Source organism: Talpa europaea, assembly GCF_964194135.1.
Source record: "Talpa europaea genome assembly, chromosome: 13".
Classification (NCBI taxonomy): domain Eukaryota; kingdom Metazoa; phylum Chordata; class Mammalia; order Eulipotyphla; family Talpidae; genus Talpa; species Talpa europaea.
The window spans coordinates 19,634,649-19,659,169 of record NC_140080.1 but is presented as its reverse complement, the minus strand read 5'-3'; the positions used below and the strand labels follow the sequence as shown (position 1 = coordinate 19,659,169).

Genomic DNA, 24,521 nt, shown 5'->3' with positions numbered 1-24,521 from the left:
CGCTGGCATGCCCAGTGCATGACAAACTGGTGCAATTTCGGCGCTGTCTGCGGGCCAGGGGAGATTTCTCTGATGCTGCTGGTGGTTAGTTTACAGAATTGTGCAGAGTTCCCAGATTTGAATCACTTGGGGCTGGAAAGGGCTTCACTTGACAAGCTACAAATAATTACATGCTACTCTTTCCATTGTACTCTATTATTTTGCCCCCCTTATCTCGAGGAGTTGAGCTTTTGTGAACAAGCAAGGTCGGCTTCTATTTTGACCACCACACCACAAAACATTGTTCTTTTCTGATATGATAAATAAAATGAGGCCCTGCAGACTAAACATTTTTATCAGGCCCATTTTCCACTAGTATAAGGAACAGCCAACTCTGGCCTCAGAGGCTGAGCGGCCATGGGCAGGTGGGATATGATCGCTGAGCTCTGTGCTTATTGGAAAAGATCTTTGAAAAATGGGGCGCTGGCTGACACAGACAGGGCACATGGCGGCTTTTGTGGGGTTTCTATATCCCTGGGTCCCCACCCACTCCCCAGTACCATCTCCAATAGTCTCTTCATTCATATATTCTTAATGAAAAAGTTTTTCCAACTGGCTGGGCAAGTGGAACAAAGCTGCCTTAGGTCAGTGGTGGGCTTCTCAGAAACGCCTGCATCTCCAACTTCAAGTTTGCTTTTCAACCTGTGAAAGATTTTAAAGAGCAATCATCCCCATTTAGGCAGCCCCTAAGAATAATATATAACTGCTCTGTGTATTTTAACATAGTAAATGTGAAACATGAACTGTTCTCTTTTTTCGGAGAAAAACACAAGATTAAAGGAGGTAGTTTTTTTGCTGTTTAAACTCCAACCTCAAATTACCTGTCGTAAAGTTCTAAATCCTAGAAAACGTTTTAAAAATCTGTAGTGATGGTTAACATGGAGATTGTCTTTCAAAACTGATTTCTTAAGCCTTCACTGTGGACCAGTCTTTTATATTTAATTTTCACAATAATTCTGTGAAGCAGAGAATTCTCTATAGGAAAATTTGGTACACTACCCCCAGTTTAGAGATCAGGAAGCTGACGTACAAAAAAGGAAATTGTGGGCCTCCCCGGTGGTGCAGCAGTTGAGCGCTGCACTGTGAAGCTGCCTGCAGCCTCTGCAGCACCGGTTCGATCCCTGCCCACCAGTGAGGGTTCCACATGGCGCACAGACCTCTCCTGCCACCTGCTGCTCCCCTCAGCAGTGTACTTCGTCAGTCTGCCTGTTCTGCTCCCCGCTCTGGCTCTGGTGAATCCTCTCACCCTCCCGCACTTCCGACTGTACCCAGTGCTTGTATTAAAAAAAAAAAAAAAAAAAAAAAAGGAACGTGCTCAGTGACTCTCAGTGAGTCACTGGTAGTGCTGGGAATTGAGTCCCAAGAGGAGGTCGAGCGCCTGTCAGTACTGCTGCCTGGTGCCCCAGCTGCACCCACCTCTGGACATAACACCCCAAACTCTTCACCTGAACGGAAACCAGGAGCCCAGGGGTACTCATGCTGCCCCCCTTTATCCACAATTTCAGAAACTGTGGTACAATTACCTGCAGTCCATCGTGGCCCACAAACATTCCCAACAAGAAGATAATTTGAGACAGAGAAAGTCCACATTCACACCACCTTCACACATATGGAACTTTTAAGTTTATGGTGGTGTTTGGTCTATTTAATCATTGTTGTTGTTAATGGATTACTGTGCCTGATGTATAAATTAAGGTTATCTTAGGTTTGTACGTTTAGGAAAAAGACATAATATATGTCGGGGTTCAGTACTAGCAAAGCTGAAGGCGTCAGTGGGAGTCTTGGCAACGATCCCCTGCGGGAAAGTGGAGACTGCTATAAAGACAAAGGAGAGTAAGCTAAAGAAGCTAAAAGCGGGGATTTCAACACTAGCCAAAGAAGCTACAATGAGTTCAACTACTACATTATGTTACAGTCTAGAAATTAGAAACACACATTTTAGACATTATGACAGTTTACTTGGAAGTCTTCCAATCGAAAGGAATGATGGTGTAACAGTTAATACCATAGATTACGATTTGGAAATTAAAAGTAGCTTAAGAAGCTGAAACTCCAGATTTCAGCTCCCCAAAGTAGAAACCTTTATTCTTGTCTTACTACGTGTTTTACTATAAACTGGATCTCTCCTGCTCTCTAAACCTGACTTGCCTGATACAGCAGTCCTTGCCACGTGTTGCCACAGAACATTTATAATGTGGCTGGTATGAATAGCAGTGTCCTGTGACTGTAAAAAACACACCAGGCATGAAAGAATTACTATAAAAAAGAATACAAAAAAAGGTCTCGTTAATAACTTCTTTCTTCATTGCATGAAGCAAGCATCTAGCAGGCCAAATAACATCTATTACTACAATTCATTTCACCTTTTCCCTTTTACTTTAACAAGGCCACTAGAACAATTTAATTCCCGTCATGGCTCACATTATATTTCTATTGGATGATGTTGCCTGAAATTCATCCCTAATCCCAAACTTCATAAGGCTGAGTCATGAGCACAGATCTGTGCCCTGGCAGGAAAAGCAACTTCCAACACAGCGGTCTGCCTCCCAGAGGCTTCATTCCACCACACCCCTCGTCCCAAACCCTCAGGCCCTCACACCACTGCCTCCTCTCCTTGACCTGAAACACTCACTGTCTTTGTTTTCTTTTAAGAAAGTCTTTACCTCATGTTGTTTTCCCTTCTGGAAGGTTCCACACTCATTTTCCCTCACTCTCCACTTCCTTAGTTGCCTGAAATCAGACTTCCCTCCCCGCCTCAGAAGTGCCTCCTCCCAGCTAGCTTCTCCACCTTGCTCCCCTCTCTGTGCGATGGTTGCTGGGCCCCTAATCAGGCGGGGACCTCACCAACAAGGTGCTTAACTGAGCAGAACACCAGCCAGGTGAAACAGAAGAAACTCATTTACTGAGTCCTGTCAACAAAGAGGGGACAGGAGACCAACCTCCTCAGCCCATTCTCAGGCCTGTGGTCCCAAGGAAGCTGTTCCCTCACCATGGAGAAAGGGTCTGGTCTGGGCAGATGTGGCCCATGCAGCTGTGCTGCTGCTGGACACCTCCTGCTGAGGCATCATGGGCCCCCTCCCCTGCTTCCTGTCCAAGAAAAGCCAGAATCAGGCTGAGTTTCAAGCATCATCTGAACAGAGTGGACCCCCAAGAGGAATCTTCACTCTTTGGCCAATGCACTTGAAGCCATCGTCAGTGGGATGAGAAGCAAACTTGTCAAAAGTGAAAATCTCGCATTGGCTCCTAAGAGGAAGTGAAACCTGAAATGCTTCTGAACGGGAAGATACAAGTCACTGTGGATGAGTCAGGACATATCCTTCCTGTAACAGGACATGAGACTTGAGGGGGGAGAAGACGGAACTCCACCAGTGGAGGGATGGGGGATCAGCTCAGACAGGTCAGGCCAGAAAGCCAGCTGGGCCAGAGAGCCAGGGAGAGAGGTAAGAGAAATGGGAGAGACTTGGGCATTAGACTTTTTTTTTTTTTTTTTTTTTTTGGTCTATCCTTTCCTTGTAGCTGTAAATTCCAGTAAGTTTCCAAAGTTCACTGAAATTCTCTTCAGAATCTCCCATGTCCATCCTATGCCACAATCTCAGCGAGACCTTCATCCGGGCATTCTCTATCCACTATCCTAGTCTGGGCCACGGCAACATTCCATGGCTGACGCCAACCGAGCCCCTTCAGTCACCTTTGACATATCAAGATAAGTGCAATGACCATCATCTCATTTCATGCCACTTGGCTGTGCAGACACCTGCTTTGCAGCCCCATTAATTACTGCACATTAATTTCCCTCCCACCCTTCCCGAGCCCCGTGGTGGGCACCTCTCCTTTCCGTGCCCTAACCCAAAGCAACTCAGACATTCTGCCTGCCAGGATATGCCGCCCTCCCCTATTTTTATGAGTAGTCTGGTCAGTCTCCCAGGAGCACACAGAATGGAGGCACCACGATGCAGGAACTCCTGCAAGTTGGCTCTGCCACATGCACCCCGAATCCTCCCACTCGCAGTCCATCACTCCCTCCTGCACACAGCATGCTGCTGTCTTACTTCCTCCATCATATCAAGCTGATTTGCACTTTTTGCCTTTACTGGGTGGGCGCCCCCACAAGGCCCTCTCCTTCCCATCTCACTGTCTAAGCCTACTTAGTCTTCAAAATGCAGCTTAAGCCAAGATGTCCTGCAGGAAAATTTCCAAGGACACTACTCCTTACAAATCTCATTCTCAAAATCCCCATTCAGTACAATGTACCATTTTGCCATATGGTACTCATGCTTTGGGGTACAGGGTAATTTGGTGCAGAGCTAAACTGCAAACTCCTTGAGGGTTAATCAGCTACCTTAGATGGCACCAAGTAGGCATTTCAATATTTGTTTTAGGTTGCACTGATGACTTTATAATCAATTTATTATAATGCATTCTGTTCAATCATATATTGATGCTACATTATAATAGGTAAATGCTTTCCTTCTACTGTATGTTGAGGCCAAAAGCAACAGAAGTGATGGCACTGATCTTTAATAATTTCCAGCCATCTTCCTAAAAATTAAATGTCTTATGTTACAGATAATTAAGTGGTAGATAATTCAAAATACAGAAAGATGTTTTTATTTCTTCATTTTTAGAAAGCGATGTTACTATAAATGGTCAGTGAAAATGAGGATGCCTCTAGCATAAATATTGCTTTCACAAAAACCTTCCAAACCTAAAGAACTGTAAAATGAATATACCCCTTCAAATAGACAATACTGTAGCCAATCTAAGAGCCCAGTGGCTCTACCCATATTCATTTAAGAACAGTATACACATAGCTTGAAGCAAATCAGTAGGACTATTCAGCATTAGGCACACGGTGGGGGCAACAGAACTCCACCATCCAATGAGAAGCTCTCAGAAGGATCTAGGGTCTTAAGGAAGCCCAAATCCAACACAAGGAGTGCCGACGCCCACTTGTCACAGCATCTAACATGAACACAAACACACACAGGATGTTGAAACCATATTTTTACTGCTATGACTTACTGAGTCAGTTTCTGGCACTTCTGGTTCTGCAGGCTTCTTTTAAGTGAAAATGTTTCCTATATTTAAACTCTCCATGATACTGGACACGAGCTTACCAGACACTTCCTCAAATCATCAAAAGGCACAGTATTCAGGATAATGCTTAGTACTGAGTTTTTGTTATTTTCCTCTCTGATTATTAATGACAATACTGGAAAATGTTCTTTGGTTGCCTAAATTAACCCCCAATGAATTGGATGCGTGTTTCAAACCTGACTTCCAAATCCCCTGGTGCCCAGAAGGACCCCCGTGAGGTACCACCTCCGGACCAGGACCACCCAGGCAGCAGCAAGGCCGGGGACCTGGGGGTGCAGAGGCTCAGCTGGGTGCTGGTGGCCAGGGGGCTGGGCCTCTGGTCCAAGGAAGGACAGCTGCACACAGGGTCAGAGGGGGGGTCTAGTGGACTGTGGTCGCTGATACTTTGGTGGTGAGTGTGATGGAGCAACACGCACAGGTGAGCAACTGTATTCCTAGAACATAAACAGCGCTGTAGATACACGTTACCTCAATAAGAAACAATAGAGATGAAAAACAAAAAAGAATAACTGCACATCAGAAAGGGCTCCTAGCACATCAGAAAGGGCTCCCAACGGGGCTCCCCTGGAGGCGCAGGCGGTTGAGTGCTGCACTGTGAACCTGTCCCCAGCCTCTGCAGCGCCGGTTCGATCCTGGCCAACCAGCGAGAATCCCACATGGTGCAGCAGACCTCTCCTGCCGCACCCACTGCTCCCCTCAGCAGTGTATTTCATCAGTCTGCCTGTTCTGTTCCCCACTCTGTCTCTGGTGAATCCTCTCACCCTCCCACACATCTGGTCTGTGCCCCAGCTCTTGTATAAATAAATAAATAAATCTTTAAAAAAAAAAGAAGAAAGGGCTCGCAGCACCAGGAGCACCCTGGCTTCATTACAATCTTATGTACATTTACCTGGCAGCCCCAGCAGCCTCATCTTCCTCCCCTATATACATTCAGTAAACCCCAAGAGACTGCAGGAGCTGGGCAGGTGGCCCTGAGCAGGAGCACAGGGGTGTGCAGGCCAGAGGTGGAGAAGACATAGGAAAAGGTAAACTATGTGTGGCCTGTGTCCCAAGTACAATAAAGAGAACTTAGTACTTCCCCTGCTGTTCAGACCCAAGATAATACAGCAACTGCAACCCACTAGGTACCTCTTGTTTGTCATCTCAAGACCCTCACAAGTCTCCATTGTAGCAATTCCCCACCTTACCAATGGGGAAACTGAGTCACGAATGGGCATGTCTAGGGGAACACCCATGTCTGGCTCATCTTCCATCCCCTCTGCGCTGCTGTACTGTCCTGAGACTGCCGCTGCCTCACGCAGGTAATGGTGCAATGTTAAAAGACTTGTTAGAAGTATGTGTTTGCAAGGGTTTTCCATAAGACTCCTGCATTTCCCCCAAGTCTTATTTGCAGCTCCCTAGAATTCCAGGCAGTCTTTGTCACTGCACAGTATTTCTCCTCTGTTCCAAAGGTAGCATTAAGTTGGTTACAGCAGGACGGGAGAGAAGCCCTTGGTGGTAGATGGTATGTGAACATTTGGTGTGAGATATGCAGTTGCTGAGGCGAGGCAATGTCACCTTGGAACCTGTAACTGTTGTAAACTAAGGGGATCTCAACGGAAAGAAAAAAAAAATTAAACTGTATTACTCATCTGCTTTGATACTCTGTCTCCCAGACACCAAGATAAATTTAAACAGTCTGTGCATGGAATCAACACAGGTCAAACACTAATTTCAACTTCAGGAGCCCCAATTCCTTTGCCAAGCTGGAATTTCTGCCAAATGTTTACTTCAAAGGCACTATTTTTGGTATGTTTGGGTGGTAAAAGAAAGGCATGGGAGAAGGGGTTATGGAATCAGCTGCATTCAAACCAGAAACCCCACAGAAACCTGACTCAGGGCACTCTGGATAGAAATCCAACATAAAATTAAAATTTTCAGAAAACAAATTCCATGGCTAACTTCAATCCTGCCAGCTCTGTGGTAAGGGTAATACAACTCTCATTTCACTTGACCAAACAAGCTCTACTGCATCTAAAGCAGTTACTGTCCCCACTTCAGGGCACCAAAGCACAAATGAGCCATGGTGCCCATGAAGCCCACAGTTAGGAAGAGGCCTCATGTCACCTACTCTAAAGTCTAGTCTTCAACTCCCACTACTTCCCTTCTCATAGAACTTCTTCCCAAGGAAGTTGGGATTACAACATCAATGCAACCCTAGCTTCTGCCTGACTCACGGGAGTGGCTTGGAAAACAGTACTGTCCAGTATCAGAACAAGCAATACAGGCTGACGTGGCTCAGCCCCCAGGACACACATCCACTTTCCCTCTGTATGGACAATCCCGCCTGTTCAATGCTCCCATCCTGGATGAAAACTCACTCGACTAGCTCAGGCTGCCCTCGTGGTACCTGGATGCCAGAGTTGGGCTTCTGCTGGGAGCAGAGCAACTCAAGCTGCTGTGCCAGGCTGGAGCCGAGTTCCAGGACACACATGTTGGGGGGGGCAGGTGGTCAGTCTTTTCCAAAAAGACCTTCTATGTCTGGAGAAAGTTGGAAACCAACTCAAGGTTTTTGTACCTGAGAACACTGTTAAAGGAAAAAAGTCTAAAGACTTTTTCAAAGTCTAAAAGATGCTGCCAAATTACATCCAAGCACCCTGCGATCAATATTTAGCAGCTGTCAACAATGGGTTGTTGAACCACATAATCAATGTTCTTCATTTGTTCTTCCATATGAGGTGACTGGGACACGTTCGATGACATTCTCTAATTTGAGAATACTGTAAAGGGTCTTTTGATAATGCTTTTTAAAAAGCAAGCATTGAAGGCAGTGAATGGAATATAGAACTATTCAAAGGTGACAAAACAAAAGTGTCACACTAGATGAAAGGTTATATTAACCCTGTCGGCAAAGATGTAGTTAGAAGTAAGAGACATCACAGCAGCCGCCCCACAGAGCGCCTTCTTATTGTGTGTCTGGTATTTCCATGGGATTCTTGAGAGAACAGAGCCTGGCAAGTTAGGCTCAGGATAGCCAATGATTTGCACAAGTTCTCCGCTCTAGTAAGTAACAAAGTCAGAATGTGCAACCAGGTCTCTCTGGCTCCAAAGCTTAGAACATCCAACCTGGTTGAGGTCAGAAAAGCTTTTCTTCAGTTCATTAGTTGAGGGATCCAAAGACTGAAGAGCGGTTTAAACACTCTGCCCTTGATGCACTCTTGAGAAATCAGCATGTGAACCGGTCCTTCAAAGCTTTAAAGCAGAGTTGACATTTGTTCTTCATGCTAAATAATAGTCTTGAGGGTTGTTTTGTCAAAACAGCATCAGCAACCAACCCCATAGCTGGCAAGCGTAGTCACAAATTAAAACCACATGGAGAACTTTTAAACTGTACCAAACCTGGACCTCAATCGTATAAGACTCTCTGGGGATAGAGTCTGAAAAATCTGTGCTTTAATTGCTCCCAATAACCACTGACTTACCCTCTTACGACATGTTGGGGCAAGGTACCCACTTCAAGGATTGCCACATCTTGGAGATATTCTTAGTGCAGTTATTAACTTTGGCTGCTCACTGTAATCACCGAGGACCTTTAAAACTTTCTCATGTTCGATCCATACACAGAGCGGTCAGACTCTGAAACCAAAGCATCAGTGGTTTGCAAAGTTCTCCAGGTAATTCCAACCTGCAGCAAGGGTGGGGCCACCACTTCAGCTGCTACCTATTTGCATTAGAAGCCCAAGCCCTCCTTTGGACAGGATCCCTCAGCATGGAGCACCTCCAGTTGGTGTGAACGCTTGAATGTCTGTCCCTTCATCTGCAGCTACTTAAATCCACTTCAGAGACGCACAGCATGACTCTCCCCTCAGAATCACTCCCACTATTGAGTGACTCATCTCAGACACACACGCAACATTTGCCATTCTCTCACCACTTTCCATTTTATGATCTCCACTTCCATTTCCATTAGTGTTTCCACCCTGTCACTTCATGGACAATACAGGGTTAATGTTGTTTGGGGTGGGTGGAACCTAGGTACAAAGCCGCAGGCTGAGAAACCAGTGTGTCTGCCAGCTAAATTGACTTCTCTGGCCTTCTGGCATCCACCAAAGGTGGGAAGAGTCTTCTGCTCTGGAGTGGCTCTGATTACAATGAAGAAGTTCAGATGGAAAGCTTTAAAGTAAAGGGGCTTCAAGTTACCACTTGATGACATGCAGCTCCTCCAGAAGCAAAGCTCAGAAGATTCTCCAGAGCCCCCAAAACATACTCTTCAGTTAACAGCAAAGAGCTTCATAACAGCGAATAAAGACCTCTGCACATTTCGGTACTAGCCACTGGAATTATGTCCACCTTCTTCCACAGGGTATACATGAAAAAAATTGTACACTGAAAGTGCAATTCCTTTTTTCCAACAATCTTTAACATGCAAGGGTAGCAGCGTCCACTGTGAGGATATTCTTTCAAAGGGCAAATCAGGTGTCAATTAAAGCTTCCTTAAAACATACATTGCTTTGGACTACTAATGAAAGGTTAGTGACTAAATGAATGAATCCACAAAATGAATCCACAGCCTCACCCTACAACCCATCCCTCTTCTACACCCACACAACATTATCAATGAAAAAGTTCATAGTACTTAGAAAACTCATTTCCTGTGGTACACTTCCTATACTAGGTAAGACTTTGTACATTTTCAGTTTTTTTTAAAAGATTTATTTATTTATTTATGCATACAAGAGCTGGGGTACAGGCCAGAGATGCAGGGTGTGAGAGGATCCACCAGAGACAGAGCGGGGAGCAGAACAGGCAGTTGTACTGAAACACACTGCTGAGGGGAGCAGCGGGTGAGACAGGAGAGGTCTGCTGCGCCATGTGGGTTGCTCCCTGGCTGGCCAGGGATCGAACTTGCGCTGCAAGGGCTTTGGATTGCTTCATAGTGCGGTGCTTAACCCCTTGCACCACCAGGGAGGCACATTTTTCAGCTTTTTTCAATGTTATCTCAGGCTGTTTCTGCAAAACTATCAGTGGAAACCCCACAATGAATTCACAGACTACAATGGAAAGAGCAGGTCTGATTTCCCGACCAATTATAAGATAAAATGTAGCAATAATTTCCTCCACTTATTTTGATGGGAAAGATCCAGATTATTGACTTCTAAATTAGGGCTCACCAATGTCCTCAGTTAATTTCAATCTGGTTCCTAATAATTGGTGCTTGAGAAGGAATTTTAGGATAATATTTTAAAAGTTAATTTAAAACAGCGTAAGCATTCATGTCAGTCAAATGTAACCTCTGCTCTGCAGTGCATTTAAATGCATGTCACCTTGACCTGTAACAGAGCAATGTAAAAAATTTTGGTCAATATAAATCAAATGTACACTAATTTATTCAGCAGGTTTCCTGGTATCTGAATCAACATTAGAAATCTAACCAGTATTTGTTATTCTGTTATTGACAAAAGGAAGCATATTTAAATGATAACAAGTACTCATGGGTGTCATTTGGAAGTTAAATTGTTCCCCAAGGACAGCCTCTGTAGACGTCTACATTTAAAGGTCATTTACCACCAAATTATGAACAACTGTTGCATTTATTAGCACAGGCTCAATAGCTTGGTAGCTGTAGCCATCAATTTTTACTGACAGTGAGATCTAATTGTACCTTAATATAAACAAACAAACAAAAAAACAAAACCCCAGACCTTTGCTATAAATTTTTATTCCCTGCACTATGTTCACTTCTTAAAAGGGAGACACGAGCTTCCCAAAGGCGTGCATCTGAAGCAAAAAACCTTCCTACTGCAGGAGGGAGTAAACATCACTTAAGAATAATATCAGCTAGCAAAATATCAAACCTTGTTTTCTCATGCTCTGTCCATCAGAATGAAATTAAAAGAGAGGAAAAAACATTACAGTGTTTATGACTTGACTGAGTGTTATTTTCATTGTTAAAAGGAACAATAATGGTTAATTTTGCCAGGGGTGCCAAGACACTTGGCCAAACATTATTATGGGTATTTCTGTGAGGGTGTTTTGGTGAGATTAATATTTAAACCCTCTGGCTGAGTAATACAAAGTGCCCTTCACAATGTGGGTCATGTGGGTTGGATTCTGAAGGCAACATCTTGTGGGCTTGTTAGTGCAGCACCTTCACTGAATGACTGCTACTTTGGGGGGGATCTAGAGCAAGAGAATGTTCTGCAACAGGTCCAGGCTGTTGGGAGATCTGCATTGCCACCTGGGCCATTAAGATCTAGCAAATCCAAAGGTGTATGAGTGACAGTAGCAGACTGGGGTGTTCTTAGGAGCCACTCACAATCCCTGCTGTGAAGCACTGTGTGAAGCACAGTGCAGGGTCTTAGGTTTGGGGAGCCACAGTGGGGCCACCCTCTCTCCTTCTGGGGAACTGTTCTTGGCTCACTATTGGGCCTTAGTAGAGGCTGAACACTTAACCATGGGCCACCAAGTTACTATCCATCCTGAATGGGGTGTTATTTGACTCACTGAACTATAAATTCAGGCAAGTAAAGCAATATTCCAGCGCCAGATGGAAGTCTATATATGTGACGGGGTCGAAGTGCATGTGGCTGAGCCCAGGCAGAGCCAAGCTGGCTAGAAGCGCTGATAAATACCAGTCTGTCTGCAGCAGAGACGAACGCTGAGCCCTGGGTGAGCAGCCAGCAAGCTGGTGGCAGGTTAATCACATCACATTGCTTCATCATGGAAGGGACATGATTTGTTCTTATTGTCTTGGACACTCTAGATACGGATTTGCCTTCACTGCATGCAGAGCTTGGGGATGTTGGAATCACTAATTGTCATCTCTAAGCATCAGGGACAAACAACCAACATGTGCCAGATGCAACATGGTCCCTCTGGGTGTCTGCCAACCCCAACGAAGACAGAAAAGGCTGGAAGTGCTGTCCTCTCAAGAGCTTATTTCCAGTGCTCTCCTGCACATTCACTTTAAGGGATGTTAGTCACGGGTATTTTGTATATATGAGATTTTTATCTTATGAGCTGAAAATTTTTTTAATATTTATTTATTTATGCATACAAGAACTGGGGTGTAATCCAGAGGTGTGGGGAGTGAGAGGATTCACCAGAGAGAGTGGGGAGCAGAACAGGCAGACTGACCAAAGTACACTGCTGAAGGAAGTAGTGGGAAAGACAGGAGAGGTCCGCTGTGCCATGTGGGTAGCTCCCTGGCCGCCTGGGGATTGAACTCATCCTGCAGTGGCTGGTGATAACTTGATAGCGCTGTGTTTAACCCCTGAGCCACCAGGGAGGCCCTGAGCTGAAATTTTTTAAATGTTCCAAGAATAAAAAGAATTATAAAGTAAAAATCTAAGCAATTCAAATTTTTGATAAAAATTGACAAGAGCTTATTTCAAATACCCACCAGCCCCCTTCACAAAAAGAAAAAGCAACTCGAAGGGACATTAGCGCATTTCAAGTGCCCAACCTAACCACCGGCACTGAGCCAGCAAACTGCACAGGACCTGCACTGCGACAACACTGCTCACCTATCAGATTGGCAAATATCTGAAAACCTGAGGGAAAGCCCCGCAGCCTGTCCCAGAGCAGGCATACCCTCTCCTGAGTTGCTAAGGGAATGCAAAAGTGCACCACCAGTTCACCAGGGGATTTGACCATACCTGGCAAAATTAAGTGGGCATTTACCTTTGGAGCCAGTAACCCACTGCTAGAAATCTATTCCAAAGAAATACTGACAAAAACAACGAAAAGAGGCGAGGCGTTAAGACTTTGGAAGGCGGCCAGCAAGGCGCAAGAGCTACGGAAACTGCCACTGTCTCCTCGCAGATGCACCCCTGGGCAGTCTCTCTAGGGCAGACTGCTAAGACAAAGAAAGGTGGTTTTAATATTCTACTGTTTCATCTGCGAAAAGGAGCGGGAACACAAATACATTAGTACTGGTTACTATATTTTTGTATTGTAAGCGGAGGTACAAACCCATACCCTTTCGTAAAGTGGTCTTAAGTGGGAGAAGAAGGAAACAGATTGGGAAGAACATTAACAGAAGCTTGATTTCCACAGATACTCCTGATGCAGTATAAACAATATACAGTAGAAAGCAATACTGATTTTTAAAAACAACCTGAAGATGATAATAAAAAATTTAAAGCATAACAACATGAGACTGGGTAGCTAAGCAGAGAAGAATCAATCCAGTGATCTGCAAATAGTGACTAGACTCCTAGATCCCTCTTGGGCTAGATGTAAGAATAAAAGAACTTGTTAGAAACATTTTAATCTGTATCTAGCAATCATGTTGTGATGGCAGGACAGGTATTATAGTGAAGACACACTGATGCATTTAATGTGAGGCCGTAAATTAATAATGGGATATATTCTATTAGTCTCAGCACTTAAAAGACCGAGCTTTTCAATGTGGGTGGAAACACACAATTGAAACAGAAGTATCCAAGAAAAAAATTCTGTTTTCCTGAATTCACCAAGTTTTGGTCCTTAAAAAAATTCACAGCTGGGCCTCCCCGGTGGCGCAGCGGTTGAGCGCTGGGTTGCGAAGCTGCCCGCGGCCTCTGCGGCGCCGGTTCGATCCCCGGCTGCTCCCCGGCCACCGGCAGAGGGTCCCGCATGGCGCGCAGACCTCTCCTGCCGCCCGCTGCTCCCCTCAGCAGTGTACTTCGGTCCTTCTGCTCTGCTCCCTGCTCTGGCTCTGGTGAATTCTCTCGCCCTCCCGCGCTTCTGACTGTACCCAGTGCATGTATAAACAAAACAAATAAATAAAGCATGCCTCTATAAAAAAAAAAAAACAAAACAACAACAACAACAAAAAAAATTCACAGCTTTGATAACTGAAAAGATCTAGAAATCGTCACAAATCCAGTGTCAATGTGCACTCCCAGTGCCCAGATCACGGTCCCTAAACATCTCATTCACTGCACCCAGGGATCTTTAGAGAAGTGGCTAATTCCACCTCTGGGGCAGGAAAGGTAAAGGATGCATCAGAGTATCTTGTCATACTGGAAGCAAGAAGTTATGAGTAAGTTGTAGTGAGGACACAGTTCCCAACTTGAAAAGACAAAAGTTAATAGTGGCTGAAGATAGGACCAAAAGCACAGAATGATAAATGCAACAGACTGAACTATAGCACATACGCTAATAATCATAGGTCTAAAATGACACTAATCTTTTAAAAAGATTTATTTATTTATGCATACAAGAACCGGGGTACAGGCCAGATGTGTGGGAGGGTGAGAGGATTCACCAGAGACAGAGTGGGGAGCAGAACAGGTAGATCTACTGAAATACACTGCTGAGGGGAGCAGCGGGCGAGACAGGAGAGGTCTGCCGCACCATGTGGGACCCTCGCCCACCAGCCAGAATCAAACCTACACTGCAGAACTGCAGACAGCTTCACAGTGCTGTGCTCAACAGCCTGCGCCACCAGGGGAGGCCCCAATAACACTAATTTTTTAAGAACAAGTCTCTGTGATCACCTTTAGTTTGTGATCTTTGGAGGCCACAAACTCATTTTGGAAAACTATACAATAAAAGAGAGAATGAAGCATTTATCCTGCCTTTCCTATAAAGCTATACCTCAGAGTAATTAACTAGTTTACAAGGCAAAGTTTCTTCTTCTACATGTATTCAAGCCAATAAAAGCACAAAGAATGGTAACATGAGAGCATCATTACTTAGTCACCACTAGGAGTGAACAGCCATAGGCGATGTTCCTCTGTCTGCTGGCATCACCAGCCAAATTTGTAAATAACCAAGTCTCAACCTTCTTATAGTGTAAGTGACAGAGAATGTGTTAATAATGACACCAGGATGTGGGAATGTAAAATGACCCAACCACTAAGGAAAGCTGTGTGGAGGGTTCTCAAATTACTAAAAATGGAGCTACTATATAACCCATCAATTCCACTACTAGTGATCTACCTAAAGGACACAAAAACATTAATTCAAAAGGAAACCTCCACTCCTGTGTTTACTGCAGCACTATTTACAGTAGCTAAGATATTGAAACAACTAGATGCCCCAAAACAAATAACTGGATCAAAAAGATGTGGGGGGTGTGTGTATCACATTTCATTATATATAATGGAATATTACTCAGCAATCAAAAAAGATAAACTTAAACCATTTGCAGCAACATGGATGGAGCTGGAAGGGATTATGTTCAAATAAGTCAGAAGAAAAAAGAAAAATATTTGCATGATTTCACTTATAGGAAAAATACAGGGAAACTAAACAAAAGGGTCTAAGACAGGGAAGAAAAGACAAAACTAGCAGGCAAATTATAGATATGAGGGCCTCCCTGGTGGTGCAGTGATTGAGTGCTGGGCTGTGAAGCTGCCCGCAGCCTCTGCAGCACTGGTTCAATCCCCGGCTGCCTGCGAGGGTCCCACATGCACGCAAACCTCTCCTGCCCAGCCCGCTGCTCCCCTCAGCAGTGTACTTCGTCAGTCTGCCTGTTCTGCTCCCTGCTCTGGCTCTGGTGAATTCTCTCACCCTCCTGCGCTTCTGACTGTACCTGTGCTTGTATAAATAAGTAAATCTTTTAAAAAAATTATAGATATGAGACACCAGAAGGGGAAAGAAAGGGTTCAAAACAGGGGAGGGAAGAGCACAAGGGACTATGGCGATGGTTCACAGGTGAGGTGATAATGGGAAATTTATGGGGATTATACCTGAGGGGAGAAATCAAATATTGTACCAAAATGAACAACGATGTAAGAAAAAAAAAAAAATGACACAGGATGGAACAGCAAAATCCAGTAGGGGAAATTCTACAGGACAAATATCATAGTTTACACAATACAATAAGTGTAAAAACCAAAAAATGAAAGAGGTGGGGAAAAAACCCTGTAGATTAAAAAGACTCCAGATCAAGCAATCATATACGAACCTAGTTTCAACCTCAATTCCAAAGAAGTGCATTAAAAAAAAGATGACAAACATACACTGGACAAATAAGAAGAGGAGAAACTACATGAGTGACTAGGATACTGGTGAATGAGTGCTCAATTTTAACGGAGTGTGATAATACCGTGATTATTTTTTAATGAAAGGAATCTTGGTTTTTAGACACAAACTGAAAATAAAACACACAGGTCTGAGGTTGACCTCAAAACAAAACTGGGGAGAGTAGACAAGGAGTGGTGGGCAGAGCAGGAAAGGAAATCTGCGAGAGTTTATCATCTGGTAAAGCTGAGTAAGGGGTCATTACCCTCTCTGTTAATGCCTATGCTGAAATTTTCCAAAATTAACAGTTACTTTTAAAAGGAGGGGAAGCAAGGCAACAATAGGAACGTAATAAGGCAAAGACACACACAAAGCTATCAATAAATAACAGGAAATTCCATTAAAAAATGTGAAAGGCTAAATTCCACTGAAAAGCTAGAAGACCAGCAAGGGAATGGGAAGTCTGAGTGTGACAGTGCCTGTGGCTGAAGAGGGTGCAGGTTGGGGGGGTGCGGGGTGCTGGGAGGTAGGACATGGGTACTCTATGTCTCCCTGCTATGCCCTCACCATTTGGACAAACATACTAACCTTTCTGATCTTGAAGAAAAATACTAAACATGTGAAGTAAATAAGAGTAGTAAAGTAAACTCAAACACATAGTTTGAGAGGTGTCACAGGAATATCAGTTGGTTTTATAAAATTGCTGCTTTGGAACTACATCCAAGTATTTGCAAGAATTTATCTTCCATAACGTATTTCTCCTGGGTTTTTGCTAACATTATAAATTCACACTGAAGAACTTTTAAAAAAGAGTAAACTTCAAGATAGTCATTATTGGAAATAAGAAAGAATCACAAGCACAGGTAGAGACACCACTCCTTGCACTTTGCAAGGATATCTCAATCCTCAAATCACCTCATAAGGCAGGTACCAGTACTACTGTCTTCCACAGATGGGAGAAATAAGGTGATGATGTACCTGATCCCTCTTATCCATGGTTTGACCTTCTGTGGTTTCCATTACGTATGATCAATCATGGTCCAAAAATATTACATAAAATAATTGGACAGAGACACCAAATTCACATAACTTTTCTTACAGTAAATAGTTATCATTGTTCTATTTTATTAATAGCTACTATTGCTAGTCTCTTACAATGTTTAATTTATAAATTGAACTTTATCAAATATAGGCAAGTTTACGAAAAAACTCAATGAATGCAGGTTTCAGCATTATCCATGGCTTTAGGCACACGAAGAGGGGTTGGGGGATTTTGGTAGGCATTCCCCAAGAATAAGGGGGTAGGGAGTGTGTGGGCTAAATACCTGAGGCAAGACTTGTAGGCTGACAGCGAGTCCGAGTCCACAGCCTGTGCTTTCACAATTAGGCTGTATCAGTTTCCGTCACAAGCTCGTAAAATATTATAAATGGGTTTTTGCCAAAAGGTAAAAAGTAGCCAGGAAGCATCCAATGTAACCAAAATTTGATCTAGGCAGGTTCATTACCAGTAACACACTTCCCTCATTTTTGAGGCACAGAGTGCTAGCATTTGGACTACTAACTTAGTATCACATGAAAGCACGCAAAACTAAATGCAATATGGCATCCTGGATTGGATCCTGGAACAGAAAAAGGACATCAGTGGGAAAACTGGTGGAATCCAAACAGAATCTGGAATTTAGCTACTCCCAATGCACCAATGCTTGTTTGCTAAAGTAAGACAGAAGCCAGTACAGGGGAACTGGGCGAGGGCTATACAGGAACTCTCAATCCTGACTCTGCAAAGCATCTGAAAATCTAAAATTATTTCAAAACTGAAAGTTTATGTAGTAGAAAGAATTACAAAATAAAAACTTCTTTAAAAGGATTCAGATGTATTTCTACCTCAATGAAAATAGACTTACTTCTGCTCCCGCCTTTCTAAGCAGCATCTTTGCAGAATTCAACTCTCTTGAACCTATTTTGATTTGTTTTTAAAGCAATGTGGCGTTGTGTTGGTTAATGTCCCAGGATATTTTCAAATTGTATTTCTCATCCTTAAGGGTAAGGAACATCTTGTACATGTTTGATTTAATCACTTGACACACATCTGACCTGCGCTGTGGGCTTACCCTGAGAGAGGCACTGTGCCAGTCACGTCCTGGGCACACAGTCTTCCATCACAGATACCGCAGTGGGTGGCTGAGAGACACTGCTTGCACACAGCGGTCTCCCCACCTTCTGTCTGCCTCCCAACGTCATGTCTACTGAGTTAGGAATGGACTGACCTCATTGCCAGCTCTAGAGATGCCCCCTGTTCTGATTCTGTAAAAGGGTGGTCCCCAGGAAAGGGGGAGGTTCCAGGTTTCCTGCCCCACCCAAGGGAGGGTGGAGCTGAGCAGGGAGAGAAGAAGCTGCAGAGGAGACTGAGGAAGGAAGGAAGCAGGATGGAGCCAGAAGGAGACCTGGAGGAGGCACGTGGAGCCTAGAGACACGTAAAGAAACTGCGCTTGTCTTTTGGTCGTGGACTGGGTGACACAGATGTGGGTGAGACCCGTGGGGAGGTGACAATGGCAACTTTTATCTTGATTTTGATTTTGCTCTTTTCCTTCCAGGCTTGGCTGGTTGTTTCTGACCCTTTTCTGGGGGTCCCCACTGGAAGATGCTTTAGACTCATGGCAGGCTTTGGGGCCTTGCTCTGGGCCAGTCCCATTTGGATGGACTTTTACCCACGAGGGGACGGGTAACTTTGGGTGCTTGATTTAGAAACTAGATTCTTTGCCTCTGTTGTCTTGTTTCCTAATTGTATTAAAGTTCCTTCCCATTAAAGCCTATATGGTGTGTGTGATATGGAGGATGGCAGAACCTATTTAGAGCAGGCAGGTTTGCGGGGTCTGGGCTGCCCCTCTCCCTGCCCTGGAACAATTCCATCTGGCTCAGTGATCCTCATGTGGCTTCAGGTAACTCTGGGTTCAGGTAACCCTGATGCCAGCCAGTCAGCACCCAGAAATCCCCCTGTAACAGGACTGGGGGAGAAGCCGGCTGGGATAAGAAGATATGGATTAAGATTTGCTCAGCACTACTGGGGGAAAAGTGTTCTTGCTCTCAAAAAATACCTTCTTCTCTTCCAGATGTCACAGTTTACAAAACAAACAAACAAACAAAAGCACGCTGCAATTTGCAGGCAGGTGAGAGCTAGCTACTCTGGAGACTGATAAAAGCAGAGAGAGGTGGTTCATTCTCATTCTCGAGTGACTGAGTCCCCTCATGCAAGCTTTCAGTCTCGTTCTCACAAATATCAAAGGGCAAAACGATTCTTCCTGCACATCACTGAAAATGCCAAGGCAATATTCACACGGGGACATGTTAAAAATAAGTGGGATATTAAGGTATTCCTCATTTTGTGGTAATATTTAATTTTGAGTTTGATTTTTTAAAATGTCTTCATCAGCCATTCTCGGTGAAATACTTACAGACAAAGTTATATTTGCTTAAAAATATTAAGGAATTTTTATTTTAAAAGATGGGGGAACAAGGAGCAGTGAATGAAGTAAGAATGAAGAAATACTGGCAGGTGAGCAGGGAGTAAAATGATGGTTTGTTATAGTGTTCCATTTTAGTATTTTAATCTAACCAATAAGGATTCCTGCAACCTTACACAGTGATCATGTATCTATGAAGCAAAGGTATGTTCTGAAAAGCCTCATACATCAAGTACACTAGTGACACACTCCAAATCCCTCAAAAAAGATACATTTGTATAAGCAAAACACTGTCAGTCACAGAGTAAATACACACTTGAAAAACGTTCTCAATGCCTTCATTTTTACAGTGATGGAATTCAATTTTTTTGTTGTTGTTGTGACCTAAGTTATAATTCCAGTTTTGTTGTTTTTACCAAGATATCTTAAAATTGACATAACTAGCCTTAACCAGCACCCAGGAACCCATTCCTTGTATCCAATGGGCTGTTCTCCATCTTCCCTCACAATTAGTCAGTGGCATCTAGAACTTTCCTTCTTGTAAAGCACCTAATGTCTCTCCTTTAGCTGCTTCACATCTCTAGGTTTCCTTTCCTTCTGGATGCTGTGCAGAGACATCTTTGCTCGCTCAAGTTCTAGAATTTTATCCTCAGCTTTCTCTACTCTGCAAGCTCTTTGTAAGGAACAGCACCGATTTATATGCTTTTTCATGTTACACTGAATGACCTTACACAAGCCATATTTCTAGCCCAAACCCATGCATATCCTTAACTCCAAAATTAAAGATCCTCACTCATCACCAAAACCACTGGCCCCACATGAATCCCCTCCTCCCCAAGAACCAGTTATCGTAGGTTACTGGCGGGCACAGGCACGCACACGTGAGTCACCCTGACCTCACATCTGCTGACCAGAGCACCATCCTATTTCCTTCCAAGTTGCCTTCTGGTTCTTGTGCAAGTGTCTCTGAGATGACCAGGCTCCAAGAGTCATCTTTCTAAACACAGAACTAACCAAGTTATTTCCTTCCTCAAAATCTCTCCTGTGACTCCCAGAGTCTGAAGTGAAAGACAGTGCTCCTTATGACTCCCCAGGCTAGGGAGCAGGTGTCTTTAGATGTGGAGTTGGAACCCCTGGTACTCGAAACTCCAGCCTGCACCCTGACCCCACCAGCCCACTGAGCGCTTCAAGCTCAGGAGCTCTGCTCTTCAGATTTTCTTCTCCTGTGAGAAGACTCAACATTCATTATTTATTCAGCAGACATGGGGTGTACTCGTACTGTTTGATAGGCCCCATACTAGGGACAGCAGGGGAGCTGCACACTGTCCAAGGAGCTGCCAACCTAGCAGGGGAAACAGATATTAAATAAGCCCTAAGGTGGGTGGGAAGGGGACGAGAATAAACTTTCATAAAGTCCTATCAGAATTCATCTGCATTTTGTTCCAGTGGTCTCTCCTGCTTCTTTGTAAACTAAAATGATTTCAATTCCACCCCTTCCCACGTTTCTGTTTTTGGTGCATCCGGAAGTTTAAAATGCCTTTCCCACAAGATGACATTTCCCCTGTACTTCCTCTTTCTAGAATTCACAAGCCCAGCAAAAACTAATCAGATTTCACAATCAGCATGCCTAAGCACCCCATCCCCACCTAGCACAGCACCCTAAGCAAAGAACAGCAGCTTCCCTCCCTTAGGCCTCTGGGCTGACTAAACCTTGCTTATCTTATTCCTCCAGGATGAGCTGATATTGGAAGAACAGGAACAACCTCCTTCCATATTTCAGTCTCTTCCTTGCCCACCCCCAGCTGGCCCACACCTAATGCTGATATGTTCAAAGGACAAAGAGTCATTACTCCTTACAAGGTTAATTATTTTGTACCTTGAACATCACTGTGTAAATTCTTTGAAGCTCTGAGAAATATATATAGACTTTAGAAGACTCAGAAGTACTATTTTTCGTTCACGCCCTACAGAAATCCTAGCAGTGGACACAAACAAGCATGCACAGGGGTGATCTATTGATGCAATTGCTAATATCAAAAGCAAATGTCTTGGCCATTAATAAGATCCAGGCACTCAAATCATGGTCCTTTCTACTGTGGAAGATCCCTTGGCTGGTGGTTAGGATTCAGAACTACACATACCAACACGGAATATCCAGAAGCTGAAGGATGAATGTTGAAAGTAAATTCTGGTGATTTTTCTTAAAAAGAAAATCTAGGTTTTCACAGCATAGGGAAAAAGTCTCTAAGAGAGCTCCCCTGTGTTTGATCTCTGCAGGCATGTGTACAAGCAGGGAGGAAGAAATTTCCCTTTCTACTTAGAGCTTCCCATTACTGAATTGGTTAGAATGTGATAATAGTTCTTAAATTTGAAGCAGTCACTAGGCAATGAGGTACTTTTTATAGTAAAGTGTGTATTATTTTATAAGCTTCTCTTTTAGGAAACTAAGATTTTATTGATTTTATTTCTTTTCATTGTTTTTTTTTTTTTAAGATGAAATATTATTCACTACTATACTCCTAGCACCAAGAACTGAGGTGCAGAGGAACACTTAGTTAATATTTGATGAGTGAATAAATTGCTTAATCATTACAAAAGAGTTGCTCAGTGCAAACAGAGAAACAGATGCTTCACAAATTCGCAAGAGGAAAAAAATCACTTGCAGAAGGTGTTTTAACAATATAGTTAACCATCTAACTGAATTATGTGATATTTAAAAAAAAAAAACTTACAAAAAAGCACACACAGTCTCATCACTCAAGCAAACCTGAAACTACTAAGATTACCAAGAAAAGGACTTCTCCAAATCGTTTTCATTCACAACCAGGAGAATGGTTTGTAAAAAGTAATAAAAAGGGATATGAAAACTTGGGGGGGGCTAAATAAATCCTCGAAAGAGAGAAAATTAAGAATGGCCAAGGAGCCTTAATGCTGATGTACCTACAGGTGCTTATTTGGGGATACAACTACTTTTACCTTGGACTAAAGGAGACAATATTCCTCTTTCCTTGGTCTTAAAGACCAAGTCTCCTATCAAGCAGTCTTTTTAACTTCAGATCCTAAAAGAATGTCCCCAACATGGTGGGCCTGCCATGACTGTGCCATCCAAGAGGAACGGAAGAAAACCTGGGTTTTAAGACTAAGGAAAAAGCCTTGACTAGGTTCATATTTAAAGTGTGTGTGTGTGTGTGTGTGTGTGTGTGTGTTTTAAAGGAAGCTAGAGTATTTGACCAAATGTTAGTTCAGTGGAAAGGATGACTTATATAATTGGCCACTCAGCTCCCTCCCCATGAAAAGCACCCTGAATACTCATTTTGGGACACTGGGACCCAGCACTCTACTTAACTCTAATAACCCACATACTCTGAAATTTTCCCCCAATTTCTAATCTGAATTCTAAATCTTCCTTTGAGAAGGGATCTAGTGTTCACTAGGAAAACACAAGGCTCCAAAGCGAGTCACCAGGGCACTTAAAAATAATCTGCAAACCAAAGAGGTGTTTAGCAAGGGAGTGATTAGTGCACAAAATAACAATTCTTTCAGACTGCCCTCTGCAATCCGCCCCAAACCTACCATCCTGTAACTGAGGCATGTAGCAGGCATTTCCCCTCCAGCAAAGATAGTCTAGATAAAGATGTCCACATTCTTTGGGAAGTCAAGCGTCTACACGGTTCCACTCGCTAAACTTGTTACTCAAAGGTCCCACCAGGCCTTGGCGCAGGCGTGTGCGCCCCCCACCACCCCAGCACCCCAGCACCCCAGCACCCCAGCACCCCACCACCCCTCCACTCTTGACAGCTAAGGCCGGGGCGCTCAGTTCTCCGCACCCCAGCTGCAGGTGCAGAATGGTGCTCTGGAAGCACCTGATTTTGCCATTTCATGGCACTGCAGAACCAGGGGAGGGGGAAACTTTGGAAACCATCTAAAAGCAACACAGGTGTTCGCTTCGGCTCGGGAGGATGTTAAAGCTTAGCTCATCCTCCGCCTGAGAGAATCCACACAACTTGGAAGCCAGCATCCACGCGCCGCGACCCCCTCTGTCAGCGCAGGGGGGCACATCTGCGCTCGAACCCACGCAGTCCAGGGGGGCCCCCCCGAGGACAGGCGCCGGGCGCGGGGCGAGCACCGCATCCGAGGGGGTGGGGACTCGGCTCCCGGCACCCCGGCCTGTGAGGGGCGACCGACCGAACCCGGGGACCCCGGGCGCCCGCAGCCGCCGGGCCGGGGTGAGAGGGGTCGCCGTTGCCTTGACAACCGCGCCGGGCGCAGCCCGTCCCTGCGCTGGGGGAGGGGAGCAGAGCGGGGGGCAGCCCCTGCGCAGGGCCGGCGGCGGCCGGGGGGCGCCTCCGGGGCGCGGGAGCCGCGCGTCTGGCTCGCGGGGCCCTGGGGAGCCGCGGCCCGCGCCTACCGTGTATCCCCGCTCCAGGTCACTCTCCTCGTAGCGGAAGGACGGGATGTACACCTCCATGGCCGCGCCAGCCGGCCGGCGGGGGACGCGGGGGGCGGGCTCAGGGCCGCGGCCGCCGCTCCGCCCCCGCCCCGCCCCCCGCCCGCCGCGGCACGTCGGGGCCGCCCCGCCCGCGGCCCCGGAGGGGGCCGGAGCGCCCGGCAGGGGCCCCGGCTCCGGGTCCCGGGCCTGGAGGACGCGCAGCCCCGCCGGGCCCGCAGGAGGCGGCGCCTGCAAAGCTGTGAGTCTGCACGAAAGGGGTGTGCGCGCCTCCGCGCCGGGGACAGGGCCCCACCCCGGCGCGCTCTGCTCGGGGGGTACGGCGGGCGCCGGGTTTGCAAGATCCCCCCCCCGCTCCCCTCCCCCCCTTAGCATTGCTAGAGAGCCAAGAATAGAAAAGCAAGGAGCTGCTTTGTTTTGAATTTCCGTTTTAAGTCCTGGCTGACATTAACGGCGGGGCACCCCCTCTCTCCCCAGCAACTTGTTACCAAGACTTTCCTGCGGCCCTTAGGTTTCAGGGTCGTTTCATTCTGAGTGAGACT

At 45.1% G+C, this 24,521-nt stretch overlaps 1 protein-coding gene across 1 annotated transcript in view; it reads right to left on the bottom strand.

Moving 5' to 3' along the window:
- SNX24 (sorting nexin 24) overlaps window positions 1-24,000 on the bottom strand; it is a gene marked incomplete at both ends in the record, with an annotated part of 128,141 nt that extends 104,141 nt beyond the window's left edge. Inside the window, one exon of the mRNA XM_084251658.1 lies at window positions 23,941-24,000. Within this exon, the coding sequence (XP_084107784.1) occupies window positions 23,941-24,000 (60 nt within the window). The remainder of the gene's footprint in view (window positions 1-23,940) is intronic.
- Window positions 24,001-24,521: the final 521 nt, after the last annotated feature.